The 16,217-nt window shown below is 38.3% G+C and overlaps 1 protein-coding gene across 7 annotated transcripts in view; it reads right to left on the bottom strand.

Moving 5' to 3' along the window:
- Window positions 1–13,349, bottom strand: part of pls3 (plastin 3 (T isoform)) — a 28,515-nt gene extending 15,166 nt beyond the window's left edge. For 2 of the 7 annotated variants that reach the window (XM_063000364.1, XM_063000370.1), the window contains exons 1-2: window positions 13,272–13,349; window positions 3,560–3,662 (exon numbers count right to left, since the gene is read on the bottom strand). In XM_063000364.1, coding sequence (XP_062856434.1) covers window positions 3,560–3,620 — 61 coding nt within the window. In that variant the 5' untranslated portion in view covers window positions 3,621–3,662; window positions 13,272–13,349. Of the gene's footprint in view, window positions 1–3,559; window positions 3,663–5,261; window positions 5,493–5,547; window positions 5,640–13,097; window positions 13,115–13,271 lie in introns of those variants that run through there. The other 5 variants (XM_063000366.1, XM_063000369.1, XM_063000367.1 and 2 more) reach the window with 5 other exon arrangements.
- Between the last annotated feature and the right edge of the window lie 2,868 nt (window positions 13,350–16,217).

Here is a 16,217-nt window from a genome sequence, read left to right as displayed (position 1 = left end):
AAGCTTTCTTGCCACCTTCTGTGCCAGCTCAATACCATCAGAATACTAATGTTGTACAGCAAGGTGACCTGGGTCATGACTTTCCCACAAATATTTCCCACAAACAGATGATATGTATGTATGTATGTTCATTTTAAAATAAAATTATAAAAATATTATTATTTTAGATCATAACAGTAAATAAAATAAAATAGAAAAGGACTGTCAGTGTCATAGAAGCAGGAAAAAACAATAAAAGCTTAATAATAATAATAATAATAACAATAATAATAATAATTATAATGATAATAAACAATAATCAGTGCCAAACCGGAAAACCACTCAGCTCTACTTCATACAAGAGTGGCTAAAACTGTTCAAGTGTCTTTTCTAGTATCCAACACTAAACTTTGGCCTAAATCAGACTAAAGCTGACACTGGATACACAATGAGAGGAAAAGACAAGGTCTTTCAAAGGAAATGATGTTATATCATGCTAAAAGTTTGTAAGGTATCACAAGGAAGCTTAAAAAGAAAATTCCAGGAACTATACGTACTAAACTATATGTACAAGCGTATACTAATTCCTCAGAATTAAATTGTAATTTCTGTATGAGGCCTGTGTGTAACAATCACTTGTTTGTTAGACTAAAGTAGAATGGGGTGAGGAATTAGTAAAGATTTACTCATATTTCTACACAAACCACTTAAATAGATGCAGAAAAACTACATAAAAGATGCTGGCCACCAGACTAAGGAAATAATGTTTTATTAAGCATTAATGTTAAAGCATTGCTCCCAAAAAAACCTCTCCTCCAGGTTTTCCAGTACATACATTTCAAGCTTTAAAATTGTAAACTCTTTAATGACATAGAGTCAGCCAAGTTATACCATTTTCACCACTTTAGATGACATTACATGAAGGTAAAGGACGGAAGCAAATATAACAGTGACGGATGCCTATAAAGTCGAAGCTACAATGCCCTCTGTGCAGAGTAAGGGTAATAAAATTAGCTAAGCATCAATCGATGAAGCTGATGATGATGATGCAGCAGCCAAGAGCCAGCCATTTTGAGCCATTAGTGAAACACAGAGGAGATGTACAGATCAACATTCAGCATTAGCTTCTGTCATTCATATGGTGGACGAATTGATTCGGCATGTTCATCCTGTGTCAGCTCTCTCAATGAGGAAAATATTGCAGGCAAAATGTTAGATTTTTTATAGGCCTTTTAGAAGGTCTGATTGTTCCTGCTTTCTTTAACTACATAACTATCTAAACAAAATAAAAAAGAGGGAAAAGAACATAGTTGTAAACATAATTTTCCTGGATTTGACAAACAAAGCCAGTGGAAAACCATTCATCCGTAATGATACTAGAAAATACTCAAAAAGAAGGAATTAAGCTAAACTTTTCTCTTTTATTTTTTCTTTGTGATTGTGCTCATCATTAGAGAAATTGGCTTTGTAATGGTTCCGATTCTACCAGCGACATTAACACATTATTTTCCAGTAGGCAAATGGTAATCTGAAGGGCACAAAAATTTAACATAACAGATTCAGAAGAGATTTCGATCACAGTTATGCTCCTGTGGTACGTTTACTGCACCTCTTTCTGTAAAACTAATGCCCAAGGAGAAGTGTTTGCAAATTAATAGGATTTAGAAACAAATCTGCTGTTGATTATGCATGCAGAAAATGAAACTCTCTGTTTAAAAAAAACAGCAGTCCTGTAATGTGGAATCATTTCTCAGCAAGATCACCTACAGGTCATTCTGAGAACATTGTCCTGAGCAGAGATAAGTTGCTGATTAAGTCACTGAAATGTAGGTTCCTAAAAATCAGCTGGTGTTAAGTGTAAAAGGTATTTGTGTTATAAATTGGTATAAATATAACATTAAAGTCAATAAATCTTCAGGGATCAATCTGTCCACTTAGGAAGAATAAGCAGTCGTGAATCAATGTCACCTGCTTTACTCTCTCCTTATCCTTCCTGCTGATTCTTCTCTAGTTTTGCATTTTGCGCATTACTGCGGTATCTGCAGCCAATTCAGGGTGTCCGGGTAGTCCAGTTTCACCTGGATTCAGACCTCCGTGGGTTGATGAGTTTGGTATTCACTGACAAAAACGTCATTTTGTTCAAATTACTCAATTTATATCAGTAAAGATCTTTAACTTATGTTTATGTGTGTACTGAATTTTTTTCAGCATTGTATATATTTATACAGTGATTTCACAAGCCTCATGTTGGAAAAAAAAGTCTCAAAATGGAAAAGTTGTGCTGCCAGTACAACCACTGCAGTGTTTTCCATCAATATTGCACTGAAACTGCCAATAAAATTTAAATTTCCTGTATTTTGTAAAGTTCAGTCCCACAGACTTTCTGTAATGAAATAAAGTGACACCGGCCACAAAGTTTATTGCAGAGCACTGTGGCGCTCCGTGTGTCTCGACTGTTGCAATTAAAAATACAGACCTAAAGGAATTTTTATTTGCAAATGGTTAAAGCATCGAGTTCTCTTTACACCAAAGCAGAATAAATCTACCACATGATTGGTGTTCAGCGTCAGGTTTTGTAATTGTATTATTGTTTCATGTAATTGCTTTTGTATACTATAGAGCTTGATCTCTGTAATGAGGCCGAGCTTGTGCAAACAACTCTGCTAAACTGTTCTTCCAGTCCTGTTGTACGGGGATTTTGTTTTGCCAGCGCACAAACAGTTTTGTTGGAAGTTTGTTCTGGTTTTCCGTATCTTGCCCCAACTGCGTTAAGCGCCAGGTCCAAATGACATTATACACAGTGGAAACTAAGTGCTGGTGTACCTTTTTTAAGACTCCCTCTGCTTTGTATGCATTAATAAGTTGAATAGATTAGAATAGTAAATCTAGAATTTACAATGGCAAAAAGAACCCTACATTTGGCATGCCTTCTTAATGATCTATTTTGGATCAGATACCAAATCTATCAGTATTAGCTGATATCAATGTTATAACACCCTCTCAGTAACTGAGCCCACATCGCAAACTTTCAGGCAGATGTGCCATATCATTAAACATGTCAGTGGATCCACTGTTTTAAATAAGTACATCCTTAATTTGACCATTCTCAACTTGTACATTAAGGTAAACAAGAAGGTTGAAATGTGGATGAGCAATCAATTAGATATTATACCATATATTACCATGTACTGTATATAGTGTGGCAAGCTGTAGCCTAGTGGTTAAGGTACTGGACCAGTGATCAGAGGGTCGCTGGTTCAAGCCCCACCACTGCCAGGTTGCTGCTGTTGGGCCCTTGAGCAAGGCCCTTAACCCTCAATTGCTCAGACTGTATACTGTAACTGTACTGTAAGTCTGCTAAATGCTGAAAATGTAAATGTGAAAACTTTTGCCATTAAGTTAACATCAACTGATTAACAAAGATCAGATTTGGTTATTAGATGAAATGTTTTAAATGTTTAATAGTGTGCAATCCCAGAGATCATTTTGTTTAATCAAGCATTTCTTTAGAGCAGACTTACAGCTTCTGATGTGTGTGCAGATCTACTGGCTAAACCGGCAGAACAGGAAGTCGACTTACCGACTTTTCCAAAGGCTTCGTGCAGCTCTTCCAGCTCGTCCTTGGGTATCTTTGATGACATCTCCCTGGAGAATTCCTCACTCCAACAATGTTCCTTTTCCTACTGAGACAGGAACAGAGGCACGTTGTAAAGACTAACAATACTGTTCACTTCAAAGCTGATACATTCTCTTAGTTTGCATAGTGTTTTCAGTAGTGTGTGTAGCTCTGCTGGCTCGCAGCGATTTTAAAGAACCATTCTTATGGTTGAGGGTACAATGTAAATCACACCATTAGTAACCAAAACAAGGTGACAGACATAAACAATACAGTAAGATTTGCATGGACAGCAAAGTTTACTAAACAACAGATAACAGATAAAAAAAATGCTGATTTTATAGGCATTCATCCAAAAGGAAGTTATAATTTAATTCCCGTTTTATACCTAGTTGCTAGGTCAAAGAGAAGGTTAATCCTGATACGAATACTTGGTGCACACAGAAATTGAACCTTTGCCCATTTTCAAATAATTACACAGCAATAGAAACACTGCAGCCTTGGAAATGCCAAGTGATCTATTTTTACAAGGTTTATATTCTAGTAAATACAAATTTTCAATATATAAAGCTAAAGAAAAGCTTTCTGGTGACTTTATGAAGTTATCGTAATGACAACAGGTTGTACAGATTTGACATGCCATCATAGCATTTGCCTGCCAAACAGATAAAATGTGGAAAAGGCCGAAGACTATTTCATTACTTTTATTACCATATTATGTCTCCCCCTCCTATCTTCTTTCATGAAAACACATTATTGTTGCCCCAAACCACCTACTACCCAAACTCTAAAAACAAAATACTCTGAAAGCAGCATTTACAAAAAAAAATGCTAAATTGACACGGATCACAGATCTATGGTTACAAAAGCTAAGCTGTGTCACTCCAGTGTACCCAGTTTCTTAGTGATGACTCATGATACCACATTGGAATGACGAGGTGGACCCACCCACACCCATCACAACGCCTTAATACCACTCCTGCCTGAACTGCACTAACACAAAGCTTATCCATGGATGCCTGAGTCGCTTCCACACCCAGTGTCAGGACACAGGAATGATTATCTTTTGTCTATAAAATATTGCTGCTAGTCTGACTGGCTTAATTAGGCTCAGGGTGATCATGAAGTAATAAATGATTCAGTCATAGAACATCTTGCTTGCTAAAGATGTTATATTCATTAGGCAGTTGGGCTTGTATTGTTTTCAACCTTAAAGGTCTGCAGTCATTCTCATTATATATTATCTATTCACAAGGACAACATCCTAAAAACTCCACCCGGAGCACTGCTGCTGTTCTACAACACAACAGATCCCTGCGTGAGGAAACTTAACTGAGATCCAGCCAGCAAACTGCTATGTAACTGTACTTTTTCAAACTGCTCATGAGCAAAAATATTTTTCCACTTAATTTTACATTCTTTAACAATCACAATCTGGCTTATCACACTATGAACCTAAAACGAATGACCTCAGGTGCCGGTGATATTAAAATATCACGCGTTATTAAACATATGCCTTAAGCGTACAACAAAAACATACAGACTCTCCTGGGACAGAATTTGACAGACTAAGCAAATCCATGTGCTCTCTCGCTACACCCAAATCATTCTAACAGCCAAAAGTCGAAGAGACGACAATAAAAACCAAGCCAAAATGCCTACGCACCACAGCCTTTTTCTCCTGTCCTTTAAAGCTGCTTCGTCTGTTCTCTGACTGCGTCTGATGGCTAACGATTCCGAAAAGAAAGCGGTTCAATGTTCCACAGCTGTGGTTAGCTGACTAGCTGGCATGGGAGTGAGACAGAAAGCACACTTCCCCCTCAAGTCTGCAAAATGCTGAAACATGAGAGCAAAAGGTAGGAGGTAGAAAGGGCGAGCAGGAGCAGGAACAGGAGCAGCGGACGATAAAGACAGAGTGGAAAAGCAAAAGAAAAGAGGAAGAAGGGCCAGACCTGTGCTGCTAGTGGCTGTAAAGGTCGAGACAGAAGCAGTGCTCCCTTCACACCCTCCGACGCGAATGTGGAGTGCCAGCATTCCTGTCTGCCTCACAAAGAGCTCAGGCAGCAAGTCAGGACATTTCCTGCCCAGCCATGGGAGCTGCCTCCTGCCATCGGAGGGGGGTGGGGATAGAGGGGAATGTGTTAAAGCAAGAGAGGGGTAGAAAAACATATGCGCTCTGTTTAAAAGCCCCTTATTGACAAAACTAAATTTAACTACAGTCTGCCCTAAAGCTGTATCCTACACTACAACATAGATTTCAACCAGCAATTGTGAGCTCATTTTTAAAGTAACAATCTCAGTAGAGGATTAAAATACACAAAATGAATAAAATAGCAAGTCAACCAAGCATCCATGTTTCAATTGAAAAAGTGTTACAGTAACACTATGGCTGAAACGTCTGAGCAAGTTTGATAACTGATGCAGTAGTTGTAAATCAGCTTTGATAAACCTGTCAGTAATATTGTAATAAATAACAATTCTCTCCAGTTCCCACTAACAGAGATTATCATATCTTATAACAGCCACCAGTTCTAAAGGGTGACAGCTAATGCGTGCTTCCAACAGCCCATATATTTTTAATAAAACAGGGCAAGCGGCACAATGCTAGATCACATTTTACCTAATCTCTGTCACAAAGGAAAGAATAACTGATTCAAGACATTAAACAAATTGAAATGTCTTAAATTGTGTATGCATACTGCTAATAACCAAATTATAATGGCAGTTTCAAATAAATAATTTACTTCTAGTTACTCACTGTACAACTTCATATTTTTAATCTGTCCGTAGAACAGAGGAATTTTGTACAGCATTTTATAACTATTTTAGGTGATTTATAGCTCTGGGTGTCGTCGTAAATAGATTACAGTAATGACAGTGCAAACTGAGCATACCTGTAAGTGAATGAATAAGTGAGAGAGAATGATGCCCTACAATTAATCAGCACCTTGTACAGTAATCCTGCCTTATGCCCAGTGGTGGTTAGGCTCCAAACCCACTGTTTGGGGATAAAGCTTAACTGTATTTAAAGAATGTCAATTATCCCATTACATCACAGGGAAAAAATGCTCATTTATAAAAGCATAAAGGGTCTAAAAAGGTTTTAGTTTAGTTAGTGTTAGAAGCATTTTTCTTCTTTGTCCCTGCAATCTTTTTTCCAGTGCCTCTGAACCTGTATTCCTTGCTTGGCCATAAAAAATGAATGTCTATTCTACACAAATAACCATATAAAAATATAATTTAGAGAGATGTCAGGGTGTTGTTTTATTTATTCTACAATATATCATAGATAAAACAGGTTTAGCCTGCTATTACATTCCATGGTAAAACAGAATAAATACCATAGACATTACTCAAGCACAAAACATATGCTATGGTCATCATCTCTGCTATTTCGTTAATGGTAAAACAATTCCAAACCCTGCAGTGGGACAGGGCACGGTCCTTGCTGCTAAACAAGTATTGAACAATCACTTTATTAGATAAGAAAAACCTGTAAAACAGAACGAGCTAAGCATGCATAATCGAGACCACTAGGAAACAAAAGATATCAGATTCTCTCTTTACGATTTAAAGTGTATTTAAACCCTGACATTGACATTCCTCAAACTCAGGTTTCAACAGGTGAAAGCAGATCACCTGTTCCACAAGTCTGGTCTTGTGTAGCAGGAATAAAAGGTTTTAAAGCATTCACTGTATAGTATACGGGAATATCAGCATTGGAATTTCAGCCTGTCAAAAACAGAAGTCTAATTCAACAGGCTTGTCTGTTGCTATGTGAAGCCTCATGCCATGCTGTCACTTGCTGCCTAAGGAACAGTTGTGTGGATCAAACAACTGATAAACAACCAAATCGTGTTAAAGAGCACAAGCATAAACAGGTGTGGCATAAAAGCAACTGTCTGTTTTCAGCAGACATCACACTGAATAAAGTATTTTGTGTAAAGCTGCACAAAGTATTAGTTGTTTTGGATTATTAGAAATAAGAAGCAGGTGTGGTGACAAAAAGAATGAATCTGAACAATAATCACAATGTTTTCAGCAGTTAAAGCAAATGAATTAATCCATTTGAAAAAAAAAATCTGTAAATACTACATTCTTCATAAAAACACTAGCCCTCTCCCATCTGTGGATTCCACCGTTTTAGCTACTCACTGTTATATAACATGAACAATTCCAGAAATAAATAATTCACAACTTTTAAACTGTGTGCTGTTCTGACTAGTGTGATAAAATCATCTCGCCCCACCCTGCTCATGACGTGAATCATCTCTTTATCCAGCATTTGTGCTGTACCAGCAACCTGCAGTTCTTTTATTTTACTCAACATCTGTAGAAGCAGAACTGGACGTTGTGTTATGGATTCAGTATTGCCATTGTTTCCATTTTTAATACTGATATCAAACGAGAGTACTGGTCAACATCCACACTGTTCCATCACTGGCATTATTTAATGAGTAAATAATACAGTTACACCAGGTGATTCCATTATAATACAGCTGATGTTATTTGGTTTGGGAGGAACGACTCGCAAACAAAGAGACGGTCTGAAACGACCACTGAAATACTATACATGTAATGAAGTATGTAGAGACAGTAACACCTTTCTTTAGAAACCCACAGGAATGCATTCCCTCAGGCAAATGCAACTTAAATAACTTTGGCTGTTTTGGAATGTGTGGGGCACAGTTCTGTTTAGGGCCAGATCAGTCGATTATTTGGTTGTTTTTAGCTAAACATAATTTTATAGAATAGAAGCAGGATAGATGTGAACAGAACAGGTTTGAAAAGACAAGACGAGAACAAGGCCAGTCAAACAATACACGGGAGCAAGCCTAAATTTACATTTTTTGCATAAATACTTGCACATGTATAATAACTACTTTCTTCCTGGTGAAACAAACAAGGTGTACAGTTCTAATAACTTGAACACCTTTTTAATTTAAACGTCCAACACACTAGCAACAAAGAAAGGTATGTACGAGCATTCCTTAGTTTTAAATACTTGGGTGGAAACAGAGTAAGGCTAAATCTCTCATCTGTACAGATAATCAGCAGACACAGATTATCTGGTTCAGTGAAACACTCACAGCCTGAAATACTTACATTAAAAGCTTTAAGTTTTCTGTTTAAATAGAGGCCTATTTTTGTTAACGGTGACTAAGAGACACTACTTGAGCAATTGCTCACAAGACTGGTAGCTTTTATGAGGGGAATAAATGTGCCACCGTTTGGGCTGGAAAGATTAAGCCAGTGACACTTCCCAGTGCTGAGCTGAGCTGAGTACCAGTAATGAAAAGCACAAATTAAATGTCTAAGCACGAGGTGAATACCGAGAGCAAAGGTTGAGTAAAGCACATGCACACACCCAGTGTGATAAAGATGACACCACTAAAACCATCTCGTAAAAATAATAAACAACTGTCACCAAATTCAACGGCATAAAAATTATACATAATAAACAATCCACTGTGATGATATGCATGGCTGCGCACCTAGCCGAAGTTTGTGACATATTTCTAGTCATTCAAGCAGCTGCCAGTATGAGAAGCAATCTGTACCAAAACATGATTAAAATAATAAAAGGTAAAAGAATGCAGATTTGATGGTCACTTCTATTTTGAACTTTTCAAGTCGCTTTTTAACACCCAGAGTAGCAGATGGTAACAATTTTTAAAGCCCAATTCTTTGTGGACAAATTGAATACATAAACCACACCAGTACATCGTAAGAACGCCAATTCTTCACAATTAGAAAACCACTTTTACCTACAGGCAATTTTAAGTAGCCAAGCTATCTGCTATTTGTGGTGGTAAAACAAAAACACAGTACCCATGAGGTGAACAAAACTTCTGACAGACCACCAGCTGCGCCACTATTTCACCCAGCAGGTTTTTATGTCTTTATAAGTTTAAACTATCGCTGGAAAATTCCTAAAATGAGCTGGTTACCTTTAACTAATAAATAAAAAATAAATTAATGCAATTTGAGGCAACTGTGAATTCAACATATTAAGTAAAATACATAAATGTGTTGTAGCAGTTTTAGTGTAAGCCTATAAATGACAAAATGTAGAACGTTTAATTTAAAAAATTGCAAAACCTACTTACTAAAACTATCTACCTATTAAGGGCCTGTTGTTGCATGGCTCACATGATTTATACTTTAAAATCATAGCACAGATACAGCAACATAAAAATAATGATTAGGCCAACTGCAGATTGTGTTTGGAGTGAAAAATATCTCACAAATTTAATCTTTAATCTGCTTTCAATAAAGCACTCGGCACCTCTTGTACAGAACTTGTTCTTAAGATACAATAGGAATTATCAGGAAAAGCAAAACAGAGGCGAATTATTATGTTAAAATATACATTAGCAAACCAATATAATCAAAAAGAATAATACAAGAATTATTTGCAAATCAACACATATCTTTAAATCTTGTTTATATTTCTTCTGCTACTAGTTCTGCCACACAGTTATCCAAAACAAGAAAGGGGGTGAGTATTATCTTGTAACTGTAAAAATTCAGCTTCTCCTTCAAGGATCTTTAGAGGAACACATCACAAATATTCAGAAAGCCAAAACATAGCAAAACCACCGTGCTGGTTAACCTAACGTGATATTTGAGGCAGCTGTTTGAAGGCCAAACCTTGACATTTTTTTAAGATGCGATACTGCAATTACAGTCGCAAGCAAGTCGATAATGCTAAAAACTTGCTAAAGCAACAAGAAGGAACATCTGAGTCAGCCGTAACATGGATGATGCTCCAGTTTTGCTTGTGACTCACATATAATGTATAATGTCTGTAACAACACACTGTACTAAAAATATATGTTGCAGAGCGGACATTTTTAGCCTTAAGAACAGCTTTAACACACTTCCTTGGTTGCCAGAAATATTTTAACCATACATTCTTGTCCGACAGAGGAATCTAACTGAAAAACAGTCATGCTTTTAGGGACTGTGTCTAAAATATTGAGCAACTACACAAACGAACATGTCTGTTTATTTTTCTACAATACAAATCCCAAGTGGGAATGCACTTATAATTCAACACATCAGTGAAATAAGGTCTACAGGCAAGTACCTCCAGATGCAACAACACCGTGTGAATTCACACAAGACCCTGCAAGATCCGTGACATACTGTATGTCTACATTTAAAAAATAAATGAACGGATATTGCGATAAAATGTGAGACTGTTTATTCTGCACTGCAATTAACATAAAAACTGATCACAACTACTACGGCATTCTAAATGCAGATTCTTCTTAGTAAACTAGCAGTAGCAAACAGTTCGTTTCAAAGGCTAATTAACATGTTGACCAAAAAATTAAGCTATCTTTAATCTCTCCATGACAACATACGTGCTACAGAATCCTACATTTATATTGGCATGACACAACATATTTAAATCCTTATTGTACAAAAAACACCACTTTACACACACAGTCTCAGGGCTCATTATTAAAATAATACAAGTGCATAAAAAGTCTTCCATTTGGGTTGAAACTGTAGCACGCTCTCTACTTTTGTATACAGAACTGGGTGATTGGATCTGTAGCTCTGCTCTTAACTCAAATTAAGCGTCAGCTGTCAAAAATGAACCGGAACGCATCAGTTAACCATTAACATTAATAGCCAAAATGTTTTAAAGTACGAGATGACTATCTGTTGCAATGAGTGAGTCTGTCAGGGATGCAACATGAGCACTTTCCAAGAAATTATGAATAAATTAACAGATCGGACATAAAGGAAACATAAGATGCTGATTTAGTTTGCCTTATAATTATACATTTTAAATACCTGGAGGGTAGCTAAGAGATAGTGATCATGGACACATGGAGACCAGCCAGGGCGAGATGTCACATCGCACTGGTCTGTCCAAAAGGTGTCCAATTCTATCCATAAGGGGCTTGTGTGGCTGCAAGTTTATCTGCTTACCTGGCAAGAACTTCACCTGATACAGGTGCTCAAGTGTCCAAAGATCAAGAATTACTGATTTAACAGGTAAAGTCAGGTGTGCTTTGTTTGGTTGGTATAAAACCCTTAGCATCAGATCACTCTGATTTGGCACACTTATAAAACCAGATGTTCTTTCTGACTGCAATCATGCTTATTTTTATTTGGGCTTAGTGGCACTGGGAGTGCACTGACAAGTGTACCTCCAAATGGATAGGCTCCCTTTTGACACACCCAGTCATGTCTGTGCAGACACCCAACCAGCTGATAGCACTGTTGAGATCTGGGGGTCTAGTGTGATTAGCTGTGCCACCTAGGCACCCAAACTAGCACTATTCACATAAACACAGATGATTCGCTAACTGTAGTCAATGGAAATGACTCCTAGGGAATTAGGAGGGAATTTACTGCACACACTTATTTATTAATAAATCCAAAATGCAATAATTCTTTAATATCACAATTCCCACAACATTAAAACCACCTCCTGGTTTCTACACAAACTGTCCATTTTATCAGCTCCACTTACCATATAGAAGTAGTTCTACAATTACTGACTGTAGTCCATCTGTTTCTCTACATACTTTTTTAACCTGCTTTCACCCTGTTCTTCGATGGTCAGGACCCCCACAGGACCACCACAGAGCAGGTATTATTTAGGTGGTGGATCATTCTCAGCACTGCAGTGACACTGACATGGTGGTGGTGTGTTAGTGTGTGTTGTGCTGGTATGAGTGGATCGGACACAGCAGCGCTGCTGGAGTTTTTAAACACCGTGTCCACTCACTGTCCACTCTATTAGACACTCCTACCTTGTCGGTCCACCTTGTAGATGTAAAGTCAGAGACGATCGCTCATCTATTGCTGCTGTTTGAGTCGATCATCTTCTAGACCTTCATCAGCGGTCACAGGACGCTGCCCACGGGGTGCTGTTAGCTGGTGGACTATTCTCAGTCCAGTAGTGACAGTGAGGTGTTTAAAAACTCCAGCAGCGCTGCTGTGTCTGATCCACTCATACCAGCACAACACACACTAACACACCACCACCATGTCAGTGTCACTGCAGTGCTGAGAATGATCCACCTCCTAAATAATACCTGCTCTGTGGTGGTCCTGTGGGGGTCCTGACCATTGAAGAACAGCATGAAATAGATGGACTACAGTCAGTAATTGTAGAACTATAAAGTGCTCCTATATATTAAGTGGAGCTGATAAAATGGACAGTGAGTGTAGAAACAAGGAGGTGGTCATAATGTTATGCCTGATCTGTGTATGTAAAATGAATAAGCGCACGTTCCTGTCAGTTAAATTCAAATCCAGGTCTCGCGCAGAATCCGTTACTCAAGATACTGAGCTCGAGCTCCTTCATCAAATTTTTAACTGACGATAAATGTCGACGATAAAACAGCTTAATGTAAGTTATTGTTATTCTAAAATAATTTACAAACACCGGCTTAATAGTGGGTAAGTCTGTATTTATATTATAATAACAATTTGTGACGCGAATTTTCAATTTCAGCCGTTGAAAAAGTACCTTCAGTAGCTGTTAGCCAGTTAGCGGGAGGGAGAAAAAGACCCCAAACTGTTCCCAACTACCAAGTTTACTTCACGCGTCGTATAAAAGATGACTAAAACAAAACCACAACACGACCCTCTAAAAGCAAAACTACAGCAACGTGAATATAAGATTAAAATTAAATAAACTTACGGAGTTGTTCTCGGTCTGCGAACTCCCGCTGGTATTCCCACTCCCTCCTTACAGCTCGCATTATGCGCTACACGAACGAGCCACGTCGAGGCCTCGCCCACGCCAAGCTGATTGGTCCACAACCGCAGCGCCTTGATTACAATTGGTCCAATTCCGTCCAGGTCCCGCCTTCCCGACGCTCCTGCTTCAACAACTGTGTACAAGCTCATTGATAAATTCGTTTATTATCACTAGACACTTTATCATAGTCAAGGTCGCGGTGCTTCCAGAATCTGAACAGGGCGCCAATCTCATGCAGCTAATCTCCTGCATGCGTTTGTGAGTGAGCTGAGATGAAACCTGATTCATGTTGCTGTGCAGCACTAGGGCTGGGCGGTATGACCAAAAATTTGTATCACAGTATTTTTTAAGATTGTTTCACGGTATATCACGGTATGGTTTTTTTCCTGTATGACTTAGACACTGTATATGTCTGTGGCTTATTCTACTGTCATAAGTACATAGAATATAAAACGTTTTACCATACACATGACCATGTATATAGTGTGGCAAGCCGTAGCCTAGTGGTTAGGGTACTGGACTAGTAACCAGAAGGTGGCTGGTTCAAGCCCCACCACTGCCAGGTTGCTGCTGTTGGCCCTTGAGCAAGGCCCTTAACCCTCAATTGCTCAGATTGTATACTGCAATAGTACTGTAAGTCGCTTTGGATAAAGGCGTATGTTGAAAATGTAAATATATAGTGAGTACTATATATTTGAGTACTATAAGCTTTGCTTGGCCCCACAAAATGACACAATATACTGTATGATGGAATCAGTATGCCTGAAACTGTTGCAATAAATACAACTGTTACTGTTTATTTAATATTTAAGAACTGTGCAATGGCGGCACGGTGGCTCGGTGGGTTGCAATGTCGCCTCACAGCAAGAAGGTCCCGGGTTCGATCCCCAGGCGGGGCGGTCCAGGTCCTTTCTGTGTGGAGTTTGCGTGTTCTCCCCGTGTCTGCGTGGGTTTCCTCCGGGAGCTCCGGTTTCCTCCCACAGTCCAAAAACATGCAGTCAGGTTAATGGACTGTCCAGGGTGATACCGTGTGCCTTGCGCCCATTGAAAAGCTGGGATCCAGCAATTGGATAAGCGGTTAAGAAAGTGAGTGAGTGAGTGAGTGAGTGAATTGTACAATTACCTTTAGCTCTCCCTTTAACAAATAAAACAGTTTTCAAACTCCACAGGTCTGTTGTAGAAAAGTGGACGACTTTAAATATCTCCGCTTCCAGGTCACTTATAATGTTGATTTAGCGACTGACCTGAAGTATTTTCACCCCCTAAGACAGACCCGGAATCCACTGTTTTATATTTATTGCTCTGAAAGCTTCTTTCTCGACTGTCTATAGAACAATATTATATGATTTGCTGCCTACTGAAGCCTACAGCTGTTGTATTACAGTAACTATTTATGCTTAGGTATGGCGGTATATGAAAAATCCATACGATATGAGGAATCAAAGACGGTATACAGAATGCACGTCATACCACCCAGCCCTATGCAGCACACATGTATATTTTGATAACTAGTCTAGTCTAGTTGCTTAATCGCTCACACACACCATGCTATGATAGTCTCTGTTGAAACCTTCAGCCAGGCCCCTAATCTTCTCTGCTTCAGGGATGCCATACAGTGTACACCTTTACAAATATTTATTGTAAAAATACAGGCATATTTTCTCCGGGTATAGAAAGTTTTATATATACTGTATATATATATATGTATATATATATATATTACTTTGTGGCATGGCCTCTTAATCCCTTGCTAGTATTCAGAATGAAATATATTTGATTTACGTGTGCATGTAAACAGGAATGAAACAATGTCCAGACGGACAGCCTCAGCGGATCATTCTGATTTGGCCGCTTATAAAGCCAGATGTAATTTCTGACTGCAATCCTCCTTATTTTTATTTGGGCTTAGGGGCACTGGGAGTGCACTGACAAGTGTACCTCCAAATGGCTAGACTGTTTGGCCATCTCCTCCCTCCGATACTGGTTAACAGTCCGTGTGCTGTCGGGTCCGTTAAATATGTTATATGTTACATGTCATACATGTGTAATTATCTGTACTATTATGTGTATTGTGTGCACTACTATGTGGACTATTATGTGTATTATTATGTGTATCACCAAAGCAAATTTCTCGTATCTGTAACATACCTGGCTAAATAAAGTGATTCTGATTCTGATTCTGATTGGTGCAGACAGATCTGGGGGTCTGAATCTGGGCTAGTGTGATTTACTCTTGTGGCACCCGGGCACCCAAACTAGCACTATTCACATAAGCACTAAAAGTTCACTAACTGTAGTCAATCAAAATTACTCCTAGGGAATTAGGAGGCATGTCATTTCGAAGTTAAATTACAAAACAGAACATTTTAAACCACAAAGGTGTATTTTGGGTGGCTTTATGTATATTTCTAACTGATATTTTAAGAAACCACAATAAACATTTGAGAGAATTTAGATACAAAAAAAAAAGTATGTTCCAGTTTTTTGGTCAAATCAAATAATAATTGCATAAATCATTGACATTTTAGACTGCAATGGCATACACATCTTTTCAACTGTATGTAAACTTTGGACTTTAATTGTACATGAACCGTGGTGTTTTTCTAAGTATAGGTTTCTATTCCTAGATTTTCTTGTAGCACTGCTATGTCTGCTAGTCTTTCTCTGACTGTACTGGTGACTTGTAATTGAAGGTTCATTACCCAAAAATAGCTATTAAGGTGAGGGATGCAGACTGACCCTAAAGCTCTAATCAGGAATTGCCAAACATTTCCACCCGTGTAGTGTCTCTGAGTGAGTAAGCAGTCGCAATCTCTAGCACTGTAAACCTGTGCAGTAATTGCAGGAAAGCATGGTCTTAAGTATTCAACATAGATAAGTAAGTGA

This window comes from Trichomycterus rosablanca, chromosome 8 (genome assembly GCF_030014385.1).
Source record: "Trichomycterus rosablanca isolate fTriRos1 chromosome 8, fTriRos1.hap1, whole genome shotgun sequence".
Lineage (NCBI taxonomy): Eukaryota > Metazoa > Chordata > Actinopteri > Siluriformes > Trichomycteridae > Trichomycterus > Trichomycterus rosablanca.
The sequence above is the reverse complement of the archived record's forward strand: the minus strand, read 5'-3'. Positions and strand labels throughout refer to the sequence as shown.